Consider the following 17,561-nt stretch of genomic DNA (forward strand, 5'->3'; position numbering starts at 1 on the left):
GCATAAAATACCGAAATCTGAAGTGTGGTGTTATTCTTTTAGGGTTTTTTTGTTGTTTCTTTTTTAAGTGTAACAACAAGCCCTAAGTGTAATAAAGACAACAAAATTGTTAGCAAAAGTATCACCTTTAAAACCTGATTCTCTTCAGGGTCTAGTAGTAAAAACAAAAAGATACCCTGAGAATTAAATCTTTCTCTTGAAAGTAGACAGCATGATTTGTTTCGAGTCACAAACTTCTCTAAATAACTCTAAACCACATTTGCTGAATTTACACAGCAAAACCTTCTGTTCTTTCTTCTCTTTTGACTTCCAGTGCTAGAAATTCAGCTTGGGGAATTCAGCTGGATCATCTCTTATTTATGTATTTCTGTCAAACAAATTCTGTGCCAGCTAAAGTCACCATTTCACTGGTGTTTTCTGTCAACACACAGACAGAAGGAGGGACTAAAGCTGATGCTACAGCCAGAGCCTCCCCAGCAAGGATGCTGACAGCATGAGAACAAGCACATGCTCCCTTTCCATGCTCATGCTGGAATGCAAATGCCTGCTCTCTCTTACATTATTCATTTAGAGCTCAGCCTAATGCTTCAAGTGTCATCACTCACAGATTTCAGTCCAACTGAGTGGGAACTGCCTCTGTGTTGGCCCAATACTGCAGACAGGAGAAAAAGAAAAGCAAAAATATTCTACCTTCAAATAAAAATATTCTGCTGTCTCCTAACTGCACCAAGTACCAGGTCCATTATGTAAAAATGTGTTCATGGTGATTTTTAGGACAGAATTCACTACCACCACTTTCAGCCTCACTCCGGCAAACCAACCAGTGAGAGTTCTCCCATATGGAAAGCTGACAAGTTTTAACATTGAATTTTTCAACAAAGAACATACATCATACACTGTCTCTCAGCAGCCTTCTGCCCCCAAAACACCCTTGGCCACAAAAGCCATGGTTTGATTTTTCTGTCACCCACATTTAAGCTGCTGTCTCTTTCTGCTGCATTCTTCCTGCAGTTTGACCCTTGTAAAAATCCAGAAGTATCACCAGATAAATCCTTCATCCTGTTTGTGCCCAGCTCACCCACTGATAGAAACCTTTTTCAATGCCAACACCAAATGTCTTTAAAAATTAATTAGAGCTCAGTGTGGCTGATTCCATGACCAGACTCTGCCAGTGACAAAAGTTACATCCACACCAGGGTCTCACCATCATTAGTCTGGTCTACGAGACCTTGCTTTTTCAGTTGTCACTATAAAAGGAGCAGTCAGCTGTTTTCGCAAGTCTTCTGATTGGAAGGAGAAGAGGGCCCCCATGAGCTTCAGTAAGATCTGTAAATGCCGAAAGGTCAGAGATACATTATCAAGAGGCACCTCAGTTTTAAAATAATGTCAGACTATTGTAGGTTGCCAAGTATTTATAAAATAGTTGATTTTTTTTTAAGAGTTGGTATCTGCAGAGTTGGGCTTTTTGCTTTTTCTTACTGCAACTAGAATTCACAAACCAAAGTCTCACCCAAAGATCTACAAACACCATCTACCAAGATCAGAAGTGTCACTCAGCTTTTTCAACCATCTGGACATGAAGTCACAGCCAAATTTTAGGCATTGTCATTAAATGGACAGGTCCTTTTGGGCAGGCTGCCAGCAGCTGTGGGGCTGCACCTGGGGAGCAGCATGGGGAGCCAGGTACCTGGGCAGGTCTGCAGGGATGCAGCCAGGCCAGGGCTCCAGCAAAGCAGGAGCTTGGGTGCAAGTGTCCCCCAACTCTGCCTCATGTTGCTCCCACACAGCAGCCTGATTTTGCGTTGCAGATCATCTCAGACACCCACTGCCAAGTGTCACTTGAGGAAGAGGTTTGTAGATGAGGAAGATGTTGCAGAGCTCCTTGGGCCATGACAGTGACACTCATGGCTGAGCTGTGGTCCTTTTAAACATGCGGCTAATTTAAACCTAACAGCAGGCTCTTATGAATCATCAGGTGCTGACATTTTTTTTCAAATTGTCAGAGATTTTAACTCCACTCTTTCATGTGGTTGCATATTTCTCTAACACAAGCACAGGCTGGAGGGCAGCACTGAAGCTGGGGCCTGTTGAAAGCTGGTCCCTAAAGGACAGCATACGTACCACACACACACTGCATTGACAAGACCTGGCACACAGCTGCAAACTAATCCCTTTGCAAAGGTCAGAAAGTCAGACAAATACATATATTGGAAAGCAATATAAATAAACCACTCTCTGTTCCCCATCACCACAGGCAGCTGAGGACCAATACACGCTGGTAGTGATCCAGAGCAGCTTCAGTCTCTCAGCAAGTCCAAATTTTGGGCTAGTTCTGCTCTTCAACAAAAACGTTAAATTTTCAAGTGGTTGTACTATCTAAAGTACCAAATACATTGCAATCCTTCTCCAGGTCCTAAAATAATAGCAATTACTCTAAATTTTAACATTCTGGGCAACATGTTTTTTGTCCCTGACCATGGCCTTGGCTGAAATTCAAACCCTCTTCCATTCTTGAACTTTGCACCTAAATTTTGGCTCCTCAGCATTGCCTTTCAGTTCTCAAAACTGGTTTGTGGCTCACTTGCTTAAACTGAATAAGATTCCTTACAAAACTTTCTACTTTGCTTGTCCTCTTACCTCCACCTAAAGTAGGAAGTTATCCCCAGGCAGGGAAAGGAGAGCCATCCCTGTAGCACCCACAATGGTCACCCCAAGCAGCCATCCCCCATCTCCTGCCCTGCAGCATCCTCTGCCTTCTTCCACTTTGTGTTATTACCCTCCCTGGCAGTCACCTGTCCACAGAGCTCCTTTCCCAGGTTTGATGCTTGCCAGCAAGCCACAGCTGGGACTCTTCTGAGAATCTGCCCCAGACTTCCCTCAGCAGTGAGAAAAGGCTGCTTTTTCCTGTACATTGAAAGCTGTGGGATTGAGTCACATTTCTTCTCATGTCAGAGAGCTGAGAGACCGAAGATCTTGTGTACATCTGGAGCCTAAGCATATGGTGCTAAGTTAAAGATGAAGAACTGGGGGTAAAGAAATGACTGACACGCAACATGAAAAGAACACAAACATGAAAGCCCTGCCTGGGTTTCCTTCTGGTTGAGAGGTTCACTGCACAGCACCCAGACCCTGCTCAGTCACCTGCCCAAGTTTGCCTTCAGCAGTGCAATGAAGCCTGTGTCCTGAACCTTAGAGAAGACAGACCTATATGAAACAAAACACCTTTAAATACTGAGAGCACCTTAAAATACAGCCCTTCACCACTGGCAGAGAGATTTCTGAAGCAGAGATCACCCATCTCTGAGCGTGGCTCACCAGGAGGAAGGCACAGCACGGCAATAAGGCTCCCACAGAGCCAGAGCCCCTTCTCTGTTGGGCAGCAGCTGGCCCCTGGATCCCCTGGCAGCTGGCGTGAGGCTAAAGGCAAGCTGGGCTTCCTCAGTGGTTGTGCACCACAGAACTGCTTGACCTGGCTGCGAAAACTCAGCTGAATGCAAACCAAAACCCAGCACTCATACTCCTTTTGTGGTTCCGGTATATAAAAAAATATTGTGTTGGTGTAACCAGCATTAAGTTAACAAATATAACAGCATCCCATACCTTTCCCCCCCTGCACCTTGTCACTTACATGCTGTTAAGACCAGGCTGAAAATCTCTGTCCTGCTGAGTAGCCGCTGCCCCTTCCTGGGGTGCCTTGGACATTGGTGTGGGAGGTGCTACTGAGCAGAAGAGTAATAAGCCATAATTATATAGTGAATCCATTTGTTTGGGGGAGAATTACAATTAAATTTACATGTGTTGGTTTCCCTCCAAACATATATCTTCTCCTCAATCCAGAATCGTAAGAGCTCTCCTATACAGAAATGGTCAATAGTTCTTAGTTTGATAAACCAGGTCAGGTTAAAAGCACAACAAATAGTTACTCTTTTTAACTACTCGAGAGGAACAAATTTTAAACCACCAGTTACAGTTTCAGGCAGAGATTTGGCTGACATGAGGCAGGCTACGTATATGTCATTAAACTGCAGTTCTGGAAACTTGGACTCATCTTCATCTCAAATTTGATCTGACTTTTCACAAGTTTATGAGATCAGAAAGAATGGAAGAAACAATATTCTGGATGCTGGAACAATTTACTCCAAAGAAGCAGGTGTCAATGCTGAAAAACATGAACCAACCATCATCTCTGCAAAAACCAGATTATGGTAAGAATATTAAAAAAAATAAAGATCTCTTAGTCAAAGAAAAAGATATTCTAACACTTTCTCCCTCTCCCCACTCAATTCAGATCACAAGCCAGACTGCTAAATCAGCATCAGTGTTATAGCCCTCTTTAGTATTGCTTCAGTGGTTGTGGTTATTTACAAAAAAATACCAGTGAAATTTTATGCTAAAATATTTAAATACTTGACTTTAAAACCGCTTACCAGGAAAACAACAGGAAAAGGATGTGGCCTGATAAATGCTTGTAACATCTTCATCAGTGCCATATATTTATTCATAGGAATTTGATTTCACTGAAAACTAATAAGTGTGAGAAGTCTGAAGTGCAGGCATGTCGCAGTACCAAATGAGCAGCAATCAAGCTCCATTTTCAGGAAGGAAGACAGGCCTTTTTTAACTCACAGTGAATGTTGTCCACTAAAAGCCCTTTAAACCTTTCAGTGAAGGGGCATTTTAAAAAGGCACAGAACGGTGCAGGCTCAGTCTCTGCACACCAGCCCTCTGAGGGAAGCAAGCCAGCAGAAAGAGGAGGGGGGAGATGGCACGAGGGAGAGGGCAGGAGCAGCAGGGAGAGGGCAGGAGCAGCAGGGAGAGGGCAGGAGCAGCAGCTTCTTCTTTTGATTGAAACCCAGCCTGTGGAGCCACTGGGGACTACATCTCCAACTTTGCATGCATAGATAGCGTCCTGTAGATGCAGAGGCTGGCACGAACCTCTCCCTGCCCTATTTCACACAGCCTCACCCTAACTGAACTATTATTGAAATTAAACAGAAAGACTGAAAGATTCAAATTAATTACTGATCATATACATACAAAACATGACAGGAAATGCAATGTTGTCATTTAATACCTCTTTCACTTGTTACTACATACTATCAACACAGTTTCAACACTTACCACCAGAGAGCAGTTAATTCTGAATAGGAAAGAGCAGACCAACAAGTTTTTTGGAAGAATGTAGGACTTCTAGAAGGGTGTGAACATCCAGCCATGGTTGATGCAATGTTGTCTCTCCTGGGCTGCAGACAGAGCTGCGCCCCAGGAAGGAACAGGAGAAAAACAGTGTGTTGGCCTTGGATATCTGGATTTGGGAAACTGCACTCCATTTCAGATGTCTTGTATAACCTTTTGAAAATCCTTCTTATTATTTCTGCTTCAATTCCCCACAAGTAAAATGGAAAAAAAAACAACCCAGACCCTCCCTATGCCAGCAGGACAAGACCAGAACAGGTACGTTGAGAAGAGGACAAAAAACCCCAACTTTGGCTGTGCCCAGCAAGCAAAGCCTGTCATGGTGCATTGAGATGTCCTGTGCAGAAATTTAAATCACTCTAAATCGCCCTAAAAGTGGTGTGTCCAGGCACAAACACCACACCTCATCAGCACAGCGCTCAGCAGGGGTAATATTCGATAATCAGCTTGTAACATTTGCAAAGCACCAAACTGATGTGTCCAACTATTCATACAACAGGAGGAAAGTGATTTTCATTAGCAGCCAAATTCTCTGTGTGCTCTACTACTGTTGATAAAAAAGTTAAACTTTACTAGTAAATCATGATATCATAAATACATGCATTGCTGCTGGCCTACTAACCTCAAAATAGACTGTGAGTTGATGTTTCGTACAACAATGGTACACAGACTTTAGATAATGAAGTAATAGAGCAGAACAAAGAGAAAGCAAAATGAATTCTAGTAAAAACATTCTTCTAAAGTTTCCCTTTTTCCTCCCAAGCAGGTCTTTTGAAAACATACAATTTTGTAAGAATATTTCCTTTGAGGAATATCTTATCTATAGAAATTCAGGAAAACGTAGATTTGTCAGATCCTCACTGCTGTCTCTGCATCTCTAACTAATTAATCTCTTAATGCTAATTATCTAAACTTGTTTTCTGTCTTTCAGTTTCTGCTACCACAGGAACACTGGAAATCATGATTCAGCTGCCAACCTGAGTTTTTCTCTTAACACAGTTTTTAACTCTTCCCCTAAACATCCACTGCTAGCTCTAGTCAAAGACAGAATACCACTTGAGACACACTTTTTCTCTTGCCAAAAATGACTCTTAGGTTCTACTTCTGTTCATTATTTTCTTGTAATGAAATGACATTGAAAGACCTCCCCTCCCCGCCACGGGGCTGCTGTAAATACATCTGGCAGTTTCTCACAGGCACACTGTGACATTACACAAGTCCCAGAAACAAGCAAGGAAAACTGACTTTTCCTATTAAGAAGAAATGGAACCATGAGATGTGGCCTCTGATTGAAACTCCTGTGGTCACTACAGGGCGCACCAGAAGGATGCAGCTCCTTGGCCATATGAGCAGCCCAGCTGGCTCAAAATGAGTGCAAGAGCCTTTTGGAAAGGAGGTCCAACTGTGCAGTTATTTTCCTAGAGCTGTGTGTGCAATTCACAACTGTGAAAAATAAAATGAGATCTTGGTCATCTTCAGTAACTGATTTTTTTTCCCACCTTGCAGAATTCCAGCTGAAGTGCCTCTCTGATCTTGCCAGGTCAGTCACATGGTTTGGAAGTTTGTATGATCTCTCAGGAAATAGCTGATTTGCGAAAATGCTGTCTCAAGTCTTTCAAAAGTAATGATAATTTGAAGACCAGTATAGCTAATTAAGTAGAAAAAAAAATACCTTAGAAGTGTCAAAATGACTCAGCCATTAGGCAGAAGAGACACATAGGCTGTGATGTGTTACGCAGGGCCCTCAGCTGGGGTGCATGAGCCTCGCTCTGCGGAGCCAGAGAACAAAAATAAGTGCAAAAATCTGCAACATAAGAGGCAGATCTCCACCAGTTTTAAATTTCACCACTCTCAGGGCACTGAGATGGAAAATATCTACCCTGCTGATCTGGACTCAGAAGTCCCACAGGAGCATCCCCAGCTGATTTCTCTGTGGAAACTGAGACATGTCTCTCAAAAAATACTACATCAGTTCAACACTAAGCATGTCAAGGCTCAAAGAACCAGACTGGCTCACCTGCTCTCCCAGGTAGCAGGTTTAACTCCTCCAGCACTGAAAGGACCCTTGTTCCTTGGGGCACTCTTGCACAGCCAAGGTTGGCTGGTGCCTCCCTCAATCTTTCCAGAGGACACTGAACATCAGTGACAAGACCATTGCTTGAGGTCAGACAATAGTATTGGCACAGCAGCTTCCCTGCCCTGGCCCCTTGTCCCCACCAGCCACACACAGTCAGTCCTTGTGGCCACTTCCTCCACAGAAAAGCTTCATTTCAGCTGTTCCTGTTCTTTGGTCTTCTCCACCCATAACCATCAGAGCTTTTGGCTCTCCCCCTGGCTCATCATTACAGGGCGAGGATGCTGGGGCAAACAGAGCCAGGGAGGACAAGGAGCTTAGTCCTTGGCTGGTAGGGACAGGCTGGGACAAACTGTCTGAGCTACGTGATAAGCTGTTCCTCCTGGTGACAAACCACAGACAGACAGACAGACACATGGCAGGGCTGAAGCCGAGTTTCTCATTTCTCCTATAACCACGAGATGGAGCAACTCAGTTACAAACAGTTCTGCAGAGCCACCAGATGAAGGTGGTGGGGCGTTTCATCCCAGTTCTGGCTCACCCAGAGGCTGCAGGCAGTTCTGGATGACAGCAGTGGATGCTCTCTCTTCTCAAGGGCAAATACTTTTCTCACTGGTTAGGCTCTGATTTAAATAATGAAAAAACCTCACCACATCTTCACTGCACAGCCCTGTGCAATGGTTACTGACATGTCCTAAACTGGAAGGCTGACAGCAGCATCAGCCCCATGCTGACACTTCCCATGAGCCAGGACTGACAGCAGGAGAGCTGGGACCATGGGGGTGGCTGGCACAGCCCAGCACTGCAAAGAGAAGGTTGGCCTTAAGGCACAGGGAATCAGCAGAACTTCACTGGTTGCCACTGAGGGATGTGTGTGTGGCCTAAAGGTGAGGTCTGTGTGACAGCAGCGATACGGCAAAGTCCTCAACAGTAATGGAAAAATGCATGTGAAGCAGCTCCTTCATCAGGAAAAAGGCACAAGATGATGCATTCAGCATCTGAAATCACGTGAAACAGGAGGTGCTTCACACACTGGTGGCATTGGTGACACACACGGAAGTGTCAAGGACAGAGGAGAATGTGCAGAGGTGGCCCTCTTCTCCCAAGTCTCCAAGAAAAGGGACCCACACTTGGACTTGGGGACTTTGTGAAGAGACACATCCCATTAGCACAGAGCAGAGCCTGTGTTGAGAACAGAAAGGTACCTTGGCTGCCCACTGCTTTCTCCCCCCTGCATCCCAAGTAAACTATTAATTAACAGCATGAGAGTCCTTCATGGCCTATCCCAGCCTTTCCATTGTGCTGCTCACTCAGATTCGTTTTACCCTCTCCATCAGCCCTCAGCATGACACTTTTTCATCCATTCCATTTTGAAGGGACAGGAGCCTTCACACCTTGTTCCAAGTGCATTTGTACCCCCCATGCATGCCTTCCCGGCCATTTCTCCTTGTACTCTTCCCTGAAAAACTCACATGGATACTGCTGGAAAAAAAAAGCAGATCACTCACTGGTGGTGGCCAGACTAACCCTGACGCTGCTGCTTCCTCATCCTACCTTTTCCAAAGCATCTTTTTCCAGATGTGTAGTATCACGGGGCTCTGTGCAGCAAGGGGACACCTTGCCTGGGACACCTGGTTCGGGCCAGCCTCCAGCAAGATGGGCAGTGCTCAGGTGGCTCAGAACATGAGGGTCAAAGACAAAATGAGGCAAAAGAAAAAGCACCAAGTGTGTGAGGGGAAAATCTTTGATGCCTTAAGAGGCCTCCCAGAAACAGACTGGACAGGAGTAAAAGAATAAAATAGGTATTTATTTGAAAGGCCTGCAAAGGTACACCCTGGGAGCCAGAGACTATTGCCAAAAATGGACCCCAAGACGGACGACAGGTCACGAGTTCTTCACACCTTTATAGGTTTGGTTCATTTGCATATCAGGGTTAATTCTCCAATTAAAGCTTCAGTTCAATGATGTAATTTCCCCTTCACTTGGTCCCCTTTGAAGCTCTTTGGATTACACTTTTTGGGCCTAGGACGGTCTGGGTGACCTTGGAGAGCAGGCCCAGAGAGGCTTTGTATGTCTACTTTGTTACGTCTTTGTTATGTCTAGCACAAGTGAGCAGAAATTAGCAAGCTACAAGAAACCTCAGAGTTACACTCTAAGCAGTACGGAATCAGGAAAATATAAAAGTTAAAACCTAAGCATCACCGCAAGTGGGAAGAGAGAGCACCTGCTCTGAGCGTTGGTGGGAGTTTCAGGACTGGCATCTGCAAACCCCAGAGCAGGGCAGGAGCACAGAGAGCGCTCTGGCAGCGGAGCTGACGTCCCTGCTGACGGCAGCCCTGCTTCCCACCACCCAGGCTGGCCCAGCCTCAAATACCTCTTCACGGTGGTGGTGGTGCCTGCGCTGCGCGTGGGTTTTTGTTCACATCCAGAATGCAACCATGGTCACAAGACCACCACAGGATACACAGAACTGAAACCTAGCTGAGAAATGAGATAAGGTATTATTCACTCAAACTTGTATTGTTTTTTCCTTTGGTAATGTTTCTTTCTTTTTTTTAAATAGAGTCATTTCAACTAAAATACCATGGGGAAACCCCAAGGGACTATTTCTTCTCTCATCTCCTATCCCCCATCTCTTTCACAGGTGCACAGTTTTAATTTAGCCAATATAATCCTCGGTTTTGAAATTTAAGGAGTATGCAGAAGACCAAGCAAAACTACATCTGTGGCCTTTCTTTCCTTTTTTGGAAAGAACACTGCAAACATGCACACAATGGCAAAAACCTCACCTTTTTTCCCCTTCCTGCCTGAAAAAAATCACCACCTGATACTCTCCATGGGTATATTCCCTACTCCCTAGGAGTGTAAACAGATCTAAGAGTAACCCTTGACTCTTTTGAAACACCAAGTTGAAGTGAACATACCAGATCACCACTGAAAATCAGCAATCTCCTTTTTCTTTCTGATATCATGAAAAGTAAGGGAAAAAATGACAGCGATAGCTCAGGATTTAGATCAAAGCACATTTTGACAACTAACACTCTACCCATGGATGCTATGTACAATCAATAAAATCCTGTACTGGAGAAAAAAAAAAACCAACAGAGAAAGGTCTGTAGTGCCAGAGTTTCTTTCTGTGTTACCAGAACCTTGTCTTAACGGGTGACTCATGGTGATGTTAGTCTCACAGAGCCACGTATTTACATCCTTAAATGAGCTGTGTGACATCCTATGTACATAGTCCCTGCACGCAGACACAGCGTGGGGAGGCCGGTGCTATAATGGAAATCTGTGATGAAACAAAGAGCAGCAGCACTTGGTGCTTTCTGACATTCTGACCAGCAGCTGCTTTGCATGCAGCTCACTCTGCTGCCTTAAAAGAAAACACAAGACTCCAGAATTCTACAAGCTGAGAAGGAAAAAAAGTCAACAACCAGAGCAAGAGACAGCCCAAAGGTAAGCCGACAAGAAATATTTCACTATACCAAAACCTTGGCTTAAAAGCTTTCCTCTTGTCACAAGATCTGAAAACTAAATATATTTTATGTAACTTGCATTGCTTAAAGCATAGCTAACTTTTTAAATGATTGAACAAAGCTGCCCTTTGAATTTATGCTTTAAATAATATTTTTCTGTTAATTTTTAATAAATCTGCACAACAGACCCTAGTCTGAAATATCTTTTAATCATAAGTAGGATTTTCTTAGTTAAACATCTTGCTGAGAAGCTGAAATTCTATTTCTCTAGACCCAGAATTTCCTAGACACACTATCTAACAAATTAAAAACAAGACTGAAGAAAAAGGAAAGTAGTAATGAAATCTCCTACAGAGGCATTGAAGTATAGAACTTTGTCAGTATTTACTACTTTTCAGAAATTCCTTAAGTAACTTTTCCTCCCTTTGGCCCTCGGTAGTGGGCTCCCTCCCAGCATCAGACTCCCAGTGCTTCACTCGTGAAGGTGACCCAGCAGGAGAGCAGCATGCTGGGTGTCCAAGCCTAGGTCACCTTATGTCATCAGTGAAAACCCCTTGTCGGTCATGGACCACCTGAATTCGGAGCTTTGAGGACCCAGCCCAGCTCCCACCAAACTCTACAGCCCCGTGCTGTGAGCAGGTTTAACTCCCAGACAGTGAACAACCTGCAGCATAGCAAGGAGTGCTTCTCCTCCCCAGCCTCTCTGAGCCCCAAACGCTTCACAAGTTCAGGCTTTCATGTCCTTTGCCATTTGGGTGAGGAAATGTCACTTTCTTCCCCCAGGCTCCCCTTGGTCCCTCGCAGCAGGCAGCAGAGCAGGCACTCCTGGCAGAACTCCGCCCCACTGAGCCCTGTCCCCCCAACACCTCCCGGGCAGTGCTGCTCTGCAAGGAAGCTTGTTCAAGGTGCATTTCTTACTTCTGTCTAAGCTAGTAACTTATATAATCATTTACCTGCCATTCCTGTGTCCTTAAGGAATAAAGAACTAAATTTCCTTTCTACTGATCTTAATCTCACTCAAAGAGATCTTAATCCCTCAAACCACAGCAAGGGAGAGTTTATCTGTGAAATACTCAGGGGGGTGACTTGATCTGCAGAACAGAAACTTTGACTACTCAGTTGACAAATCTGAAATGGAACAGCATCAAAATCAGCAACTCATGTAGGAAAGACACTGGTTTGAAGTAAAAACTAGAGAACAGCAGGAAAAAGTAATTTCTGGGTGCTGACAGAAAGATCTCTGACAGACTTTATTTACAGGTTACATTTGCTGTCACGGGAACTGGCTGGAGGAAAGGATCAGGTATTCCTGGGCATTTGCATTTTTAAGTGACTACAGCATTGCAGAAACCAATGAGCACCTTCCTAGTTCTTATCAGGAGAGTCTGAGGGCAGGATCAAGCCAGAACCCTTCCTCTAAAGAAGATAATTACTTCATGACCCCAGCTCAGAGAGTGCCTGCCTCAACACTTTTAGTCCCCTCTTTGCAGAGGAAAATCCAGCTGCATGTTTCCTGTTACCCTGGTCTCTGCTCTGGTAAGTCTGGCTGATTTAGACAAAATCTCATCCTTCTCCTAAAGACTTAACCTCTGCTAGAAATAGCCTATTGGAAGCTTCCTGCCTGCAGCTTTTAGACAGCTTTTAGAAGGGCCAGAGGTACTCACAGTCCCTCTTTGCGCAGGGATGGTGGGAGAGGGTGCAGGATGGCAGTGACTGTATGGGATCTTCACATTAATAAATGTGGGGGACCCTTATGTTCTCGGCTTCCCAAGATCTCTTTTGATAGTTTGATGCAGGAAACCGGATCCAAGTAATTGTTTCCACCCTCACAATCCAAGAAACCCTAAAATCAGGGTCTGCTACCTTGTTTCTGCAGAGATTGAATCTCTCCAAGGAGATGGTGCAGCCGCATACTCTGCCCTGCCTAAATTACAGGACAGCACAGTCTGGGGTAACAGGTAACAGTGTGAGTGAGGCTTGGACACCAGAAAGCCCTATCCCCACCTGGAGGTACAACCTTGCCCCTGCACACAGCAGCCCAAGAGGGGAAAAAAGCATTTCCAAGACTGTGGACACATAGAGATCTCATTGGCCTTTGTACTGTGTCATATATGTGATCTTCATCCCTCCTTGTGGTGATTTTCTTCTCTTCCAGCATACCTGGAGATATGAATGACACCCATGGCAAAGGCAATATCAGTGCTACTGTGGAGCTGTTCCAGCTCATCATGTACACACCCACTTTCATCCTGGGATTGCTGTTCAACATAATGGCTCTGTGGTTCCTGTTTTTTAAGGTTAAAAAGCTGTCAGAATCTACAGTCTACATGATAGCCCTTATATTCCTGGATACTTTGCTGTTGTTTACTCTTCCTTTTAAAATCATTTCCTACCACCTTCAGGACAACTGGAACTTGGGGTCTGTGTTTTGCTCTACCTTGGAGAGCCTTTACTTTGTAAACATGTATGGCAGCATCCTCATCTCCCTGTGCATCTGCGTGGACCGGTACATTGCTATCCAGTACCCTTTCATGGCCCTCACCCTCAGATCCATCAAGAAAGCTGCCATGGTCTGTGCTCTCATCTGCCTGGGCACCTCTGTGGGGACAGTCTCTACTTTCCAACTGCATGGAAAGGGCCACAACATTTCATCCTGCTTCCATAACTTCTCCAAGAGCACATGGGAAAACACAGGCCTGTTCAGCACCTTGGAGATCATCTTCTTTGGCAGTATGGCAGCCATGACTTTCTGCACTGCCCAAACTGTCAGGTGCCTGAGAAAGCACAGAAACCCGGACAACCCCCAAACACACAGCACTAGAGCAGAAAGGATAGTGGTGACAAACCTGGTTGCCTTTTTGGTGTGTTTCACACCTTATCACGTGGCATACTTCATGTACTTTTTGGTGAAGAACAACATCATCCACATCAGTTTTCAACAAGTGCTACGAAACACTGTTCAGGTCACTCTTTGCTGGGCAAACCTGAACTGCTGTCTTGATGGGGTGTGTTATTATTTTGTTTTAAAGGAGTCCTTGGAAGACCCATTGCAAAACAGTGAAAAAAGAGCCATGCAAAAGCCTTGATTTATATACTGCATGTTCATTACTTGGGATGATGTGTGGAGAGGCTTTTGTGGAAAGTACAGGGTTCTGAACTTCTTGCCTAAGCAATTTGCTTTAAATATTCACATCTGAAAATATTTCCTAGAAACTAGAACTATGTCCATTTCCAGGAGACTGTACCTAACATTTTTTATATCTTTCCATAATGTTTTCTGTTATTATTTATGGGTAAAAAGAAATTTCATTATTCATATAAATAGTAATGTATATTTCTTTGGATGTGACTCTTCTTTACATGGAAAAGAAAAAAATGTTCACTTACATGTGGTAGCATATTTCAGCTTCCCTGTCCACACTGTACCTGCAAACCTTCCTCAAAACTTTAGTCACTACCGACTTGGTCTGTTAAGAAACAAAGACTTGAAGTTCATGGTAGAAAGCTTCAGACTAAATTCTGTTGCCACCCCTGTCCTGGTCATGTACACTTGTACTCACATACATGCACCTGTCGGGTTTAGGCTTGCACATGCTCTTTAAAAAAGAAAATAAGGATTGTAACTCTAAATGCAAAGGCAGCTTTAGGTTCACATGGGTATAGCAAGATCTCCATGTCATTCCTCCACTGGTTGACTTGCTCTGTAAGGAGCAGCTCTTCTTTTAGTGACAGCTGTTGTGACTACCTCATCACACATCTAACTAATGCTGCCACTGGCTCAAACCCCCACACAGCACAAAATGACTCCCCCAGTTCCATCAGCTCCTCTCCTACTTGAAGGCTTTTCACATCTGTTCCTTCCTGCTTGGTTACAAACCTAGTTTCATGAACAGAGCCAAACCAAACAAGAGCATGAAATAAAACCTCCTAGTCCAATGTAGTGGCAAACACATGAACCTGAAGGAACAACCCCCACCCTTATGGGGGATAAGATCAGCCCTGATCCCTAAAGCAGTAGTCAGAAACACAGAACCCTGGGGGAAAGCAACCTTTTGGACCCAGAGCAAGCTGAGCTCTACCATTCCCCAAACAAACAAGGCAATAAAAAATAATCAAGCAGTGAGAGCCTAACATGCCAGTCAGTTACTTCTTATCAGTGCTCACAGGCACAGATAAACCCAAAGATAATGTGCATCCAGCCTGCAGAGAGCCAGCCCACTGCTCTGGGTGACCCCCATTGCTGCCTGCATCACTGTCCCAGCAATTAGCTGCCACCTTCCTGAGGGATGAGGCTGATTTAACAATCAAAGCCAAATAGTTTTCATATTCATGTTGAGCTGGATCCTCGAAGTACCTTTTCTAGGCAAGGATACTAATCCCAGCCTTTGAACTGTCTCTTTTCCATACACTTTTGACAAGGATAATGCACAAACTGTGTATTGAGTTCTCCCCTGAGCTGGCGATTTACATGTGGAGGCTCCGGTCTGTCAAAGTTAGTGGTTTTGAAGTTGCTACATCTATGTATGAGATCGTACCAAAGAAATCCAGTTCCAGTTGGGAACACTGACCAGCGCAGACCTAAGTATGTGCTACTAATTACAGAGTCCTTTTGGTGTTCAGGTGATGAACTGTGCTTCTGAGAAGACGTGGACTGTGTATTTACCCTATGTCCTGGTTATAAAAATATGCATGAAAATAAAACTCACCAGGATATTCCAGCAAGAATTCCCTCCCCATATCAATGGCCATTTCCATTGAATCCCTCAGTAATTTCAGAATATCTGACTAGCTTCCCTGCGAGCAGATAGGGAATCCTTATCAGGTCATTGCTCAGAACTTACCTCTTAACTAACTATACTTCAGTAGACACAAAGATTTTACCATTGCGACTTCAGGCTCCTTTTGGAAAAAGAGTTAACAAATCATAGAAGAAAATAGTGCTGAGGCAAAAGAGTTATTTTACATCTCAAAGCAGTAGCCATGCCAAGAGGGCCTCCACTTTAACTGATAATGCCTGAACAGAGGGAATGGGGATTGCGTCAGTACCTTGGGAGGCAGAAAATGCCAAAGTGTTTAAGAAAACTGATCTCAATTGCTCTCCTGTAGCCTGAGGCAGCTCCATTAGTTTCACTGACATGACTTTGGGCTTATACTGCAATAACTGAGACTAGAAGCTCACCTCTAGTTTTATGCTTCCTCTGTTGCTCAGCTTTTTTCCAAGAATGCCTGTTCTTTGTTGTGTTACCCTGCTGTCCTTGGTCCCACAGATCATAAAGTAACTTGCACTGTAATTTAATTTAGAGTGCTGATAGACAACAGGGAGATGAACATTAAATTTAAGAATTTTTGGCTTCTAGGCTACCTTCCTCAGCAATAACATACCGCTTAGAAGGGGCTGCAATGTTGACCAGATTAGGCCTTGTTAACACTGTACAAGGAACAAGTTAAAAATGCTTGAGGCATTTCTTCTTCTCCTGAGCATCTCCTCTGTTTCTCCAGTGATCCTGGCCATTGATTTGTCTAGAAACAAACAGGCTGAGGTGTGGAAAAGCTAGTACCTGCCTATGGACAGGGTACAGCCAAGCACTGCCTGAGCTCCCTGCCTCTCCACATGGCTCACAGTGCCCCTGCCAGCTCTAAGAGAGCACTAATGATCAGGGCACAGTAACGACTTTCATTCTAGATTCCTGGGAGAAATCAGAATTTTGTAAAGGCAACCCTTTCTACTCAAAAGTTCCCTGCTGGATCTTACTCCCTCTGGGCCTCTGAACATTCACTGTCCAGGTCAAATCTAGTGTGGTCTGATCCTTTCTTTGCTCAGGTGGGTAACTGCAGCAGCCTGCTCATTGGCAGGCATTTATATCTAAATCATTACACAAGGTTTCACCAAGAGAATATTAAAGACATAGAGTGCTAAAAAATAAAAGGAGAAAAAAATCTGAAAACCTGAAAATCATATGAAGAAAAAAGAAAGAAAACCCAGAGATCTCAGTGGGTCATGGCAGTCGATGAAGCTTCTTTGCTGGGGAACTTCATCCTTTGGGCCAACCAAGGCATTTCATTTGAGAGGCCTTTCAAAAATGCACCCTGAGGCTGCCAGATTTCTTACCAAGTGGCTTGTGTTGCAGACATTCAAGCCTGTATCCTGTTCACATAAGCAATTTTCCCACTCACTTATTTGCAGGCTTCACTGAGAGACTGGGCATGTCCTTCAGCAGCAAATGCTCTATTCCCTGCAGCCTCACTCACCTGGGAAAGCAGTGAAGCTCAGACTTAGATTAACTCTGCACATTTGTCCTTCGCTTTCCAAATTGCTTGTCTTCTAGTACAACTATTATCTTATTTGTCAGGCTCAGGAAGTATCTGTTTGGCTTCGGAGAGAATAAAAGGTTAAAAGAAAACATCACTGATGATATTTACAAATAACCAGGGAAATCCCAACCAAAGCATTCATCTCCCAAATAGAAAGAATCAACACAGCTACCAGGCATGCAGAAAATTCTACAGAGTTTTCACTATTTTAGTAATAAAAAACAAAAAAGTAAAAAAAAAATCACTTTATATATTTTATGAAAGATGTTCACATACAACAAATGGAAAAAAAGTATTTACCATGAACAATATCACATCTGTGATCAGTGGTAATGAGAAAAAACTTCAGGAAAGTAAGTCTCAACAGAAATAAAAAGGGTTTTATAGAGATTTTTTTTTTTGCTTCATTTCTCTCAAAATGTTTTAGCATTTTTACTGCTGCTAAAATCGGTTAAAATTGCCCTTTGTTCTCTCTGAAGAAGGACAGCAACATGGTCTGAAGA

The 17,561-nt window shown here is 43.9% G+C and overlaps 1 protein-coding gene across 1 annotated transcript; it reads left to right on the top strand.

Moving 5' to 3' along the window:
* Positions 1 to 12,914: 12,914 nt before the first annotated feature.
* On the top strand, positions 12,915 to 13,832 carry LOC309576499 (G-protein coupled receptor 55-like; the record flags this gene model as incomplete). The annotated part of the gene is made up of 1 exon (XM_082287848.1): positions 12,915 to 13,832. One exon carries the CDS (start codon positions 12,915 to 12,917, stop codon positions 13,830 to 13,832), a length of 918 nt encoding a protein of 305 aa, XP_082143974.1.
* Positions 13,833 to 17,561: the final 3,729 nt, after the last annotated feature.

Source organism: Coloeus monedula, assembly GCF_965178545.1.
Source record: "Coloeus monedula genome assembly, chromosome: 10".
NCBI lineage: Eukaryota > Metazoa > Chordata > Aves > Passeriformes > Corvidae > Coloeus > Coloeus monedula.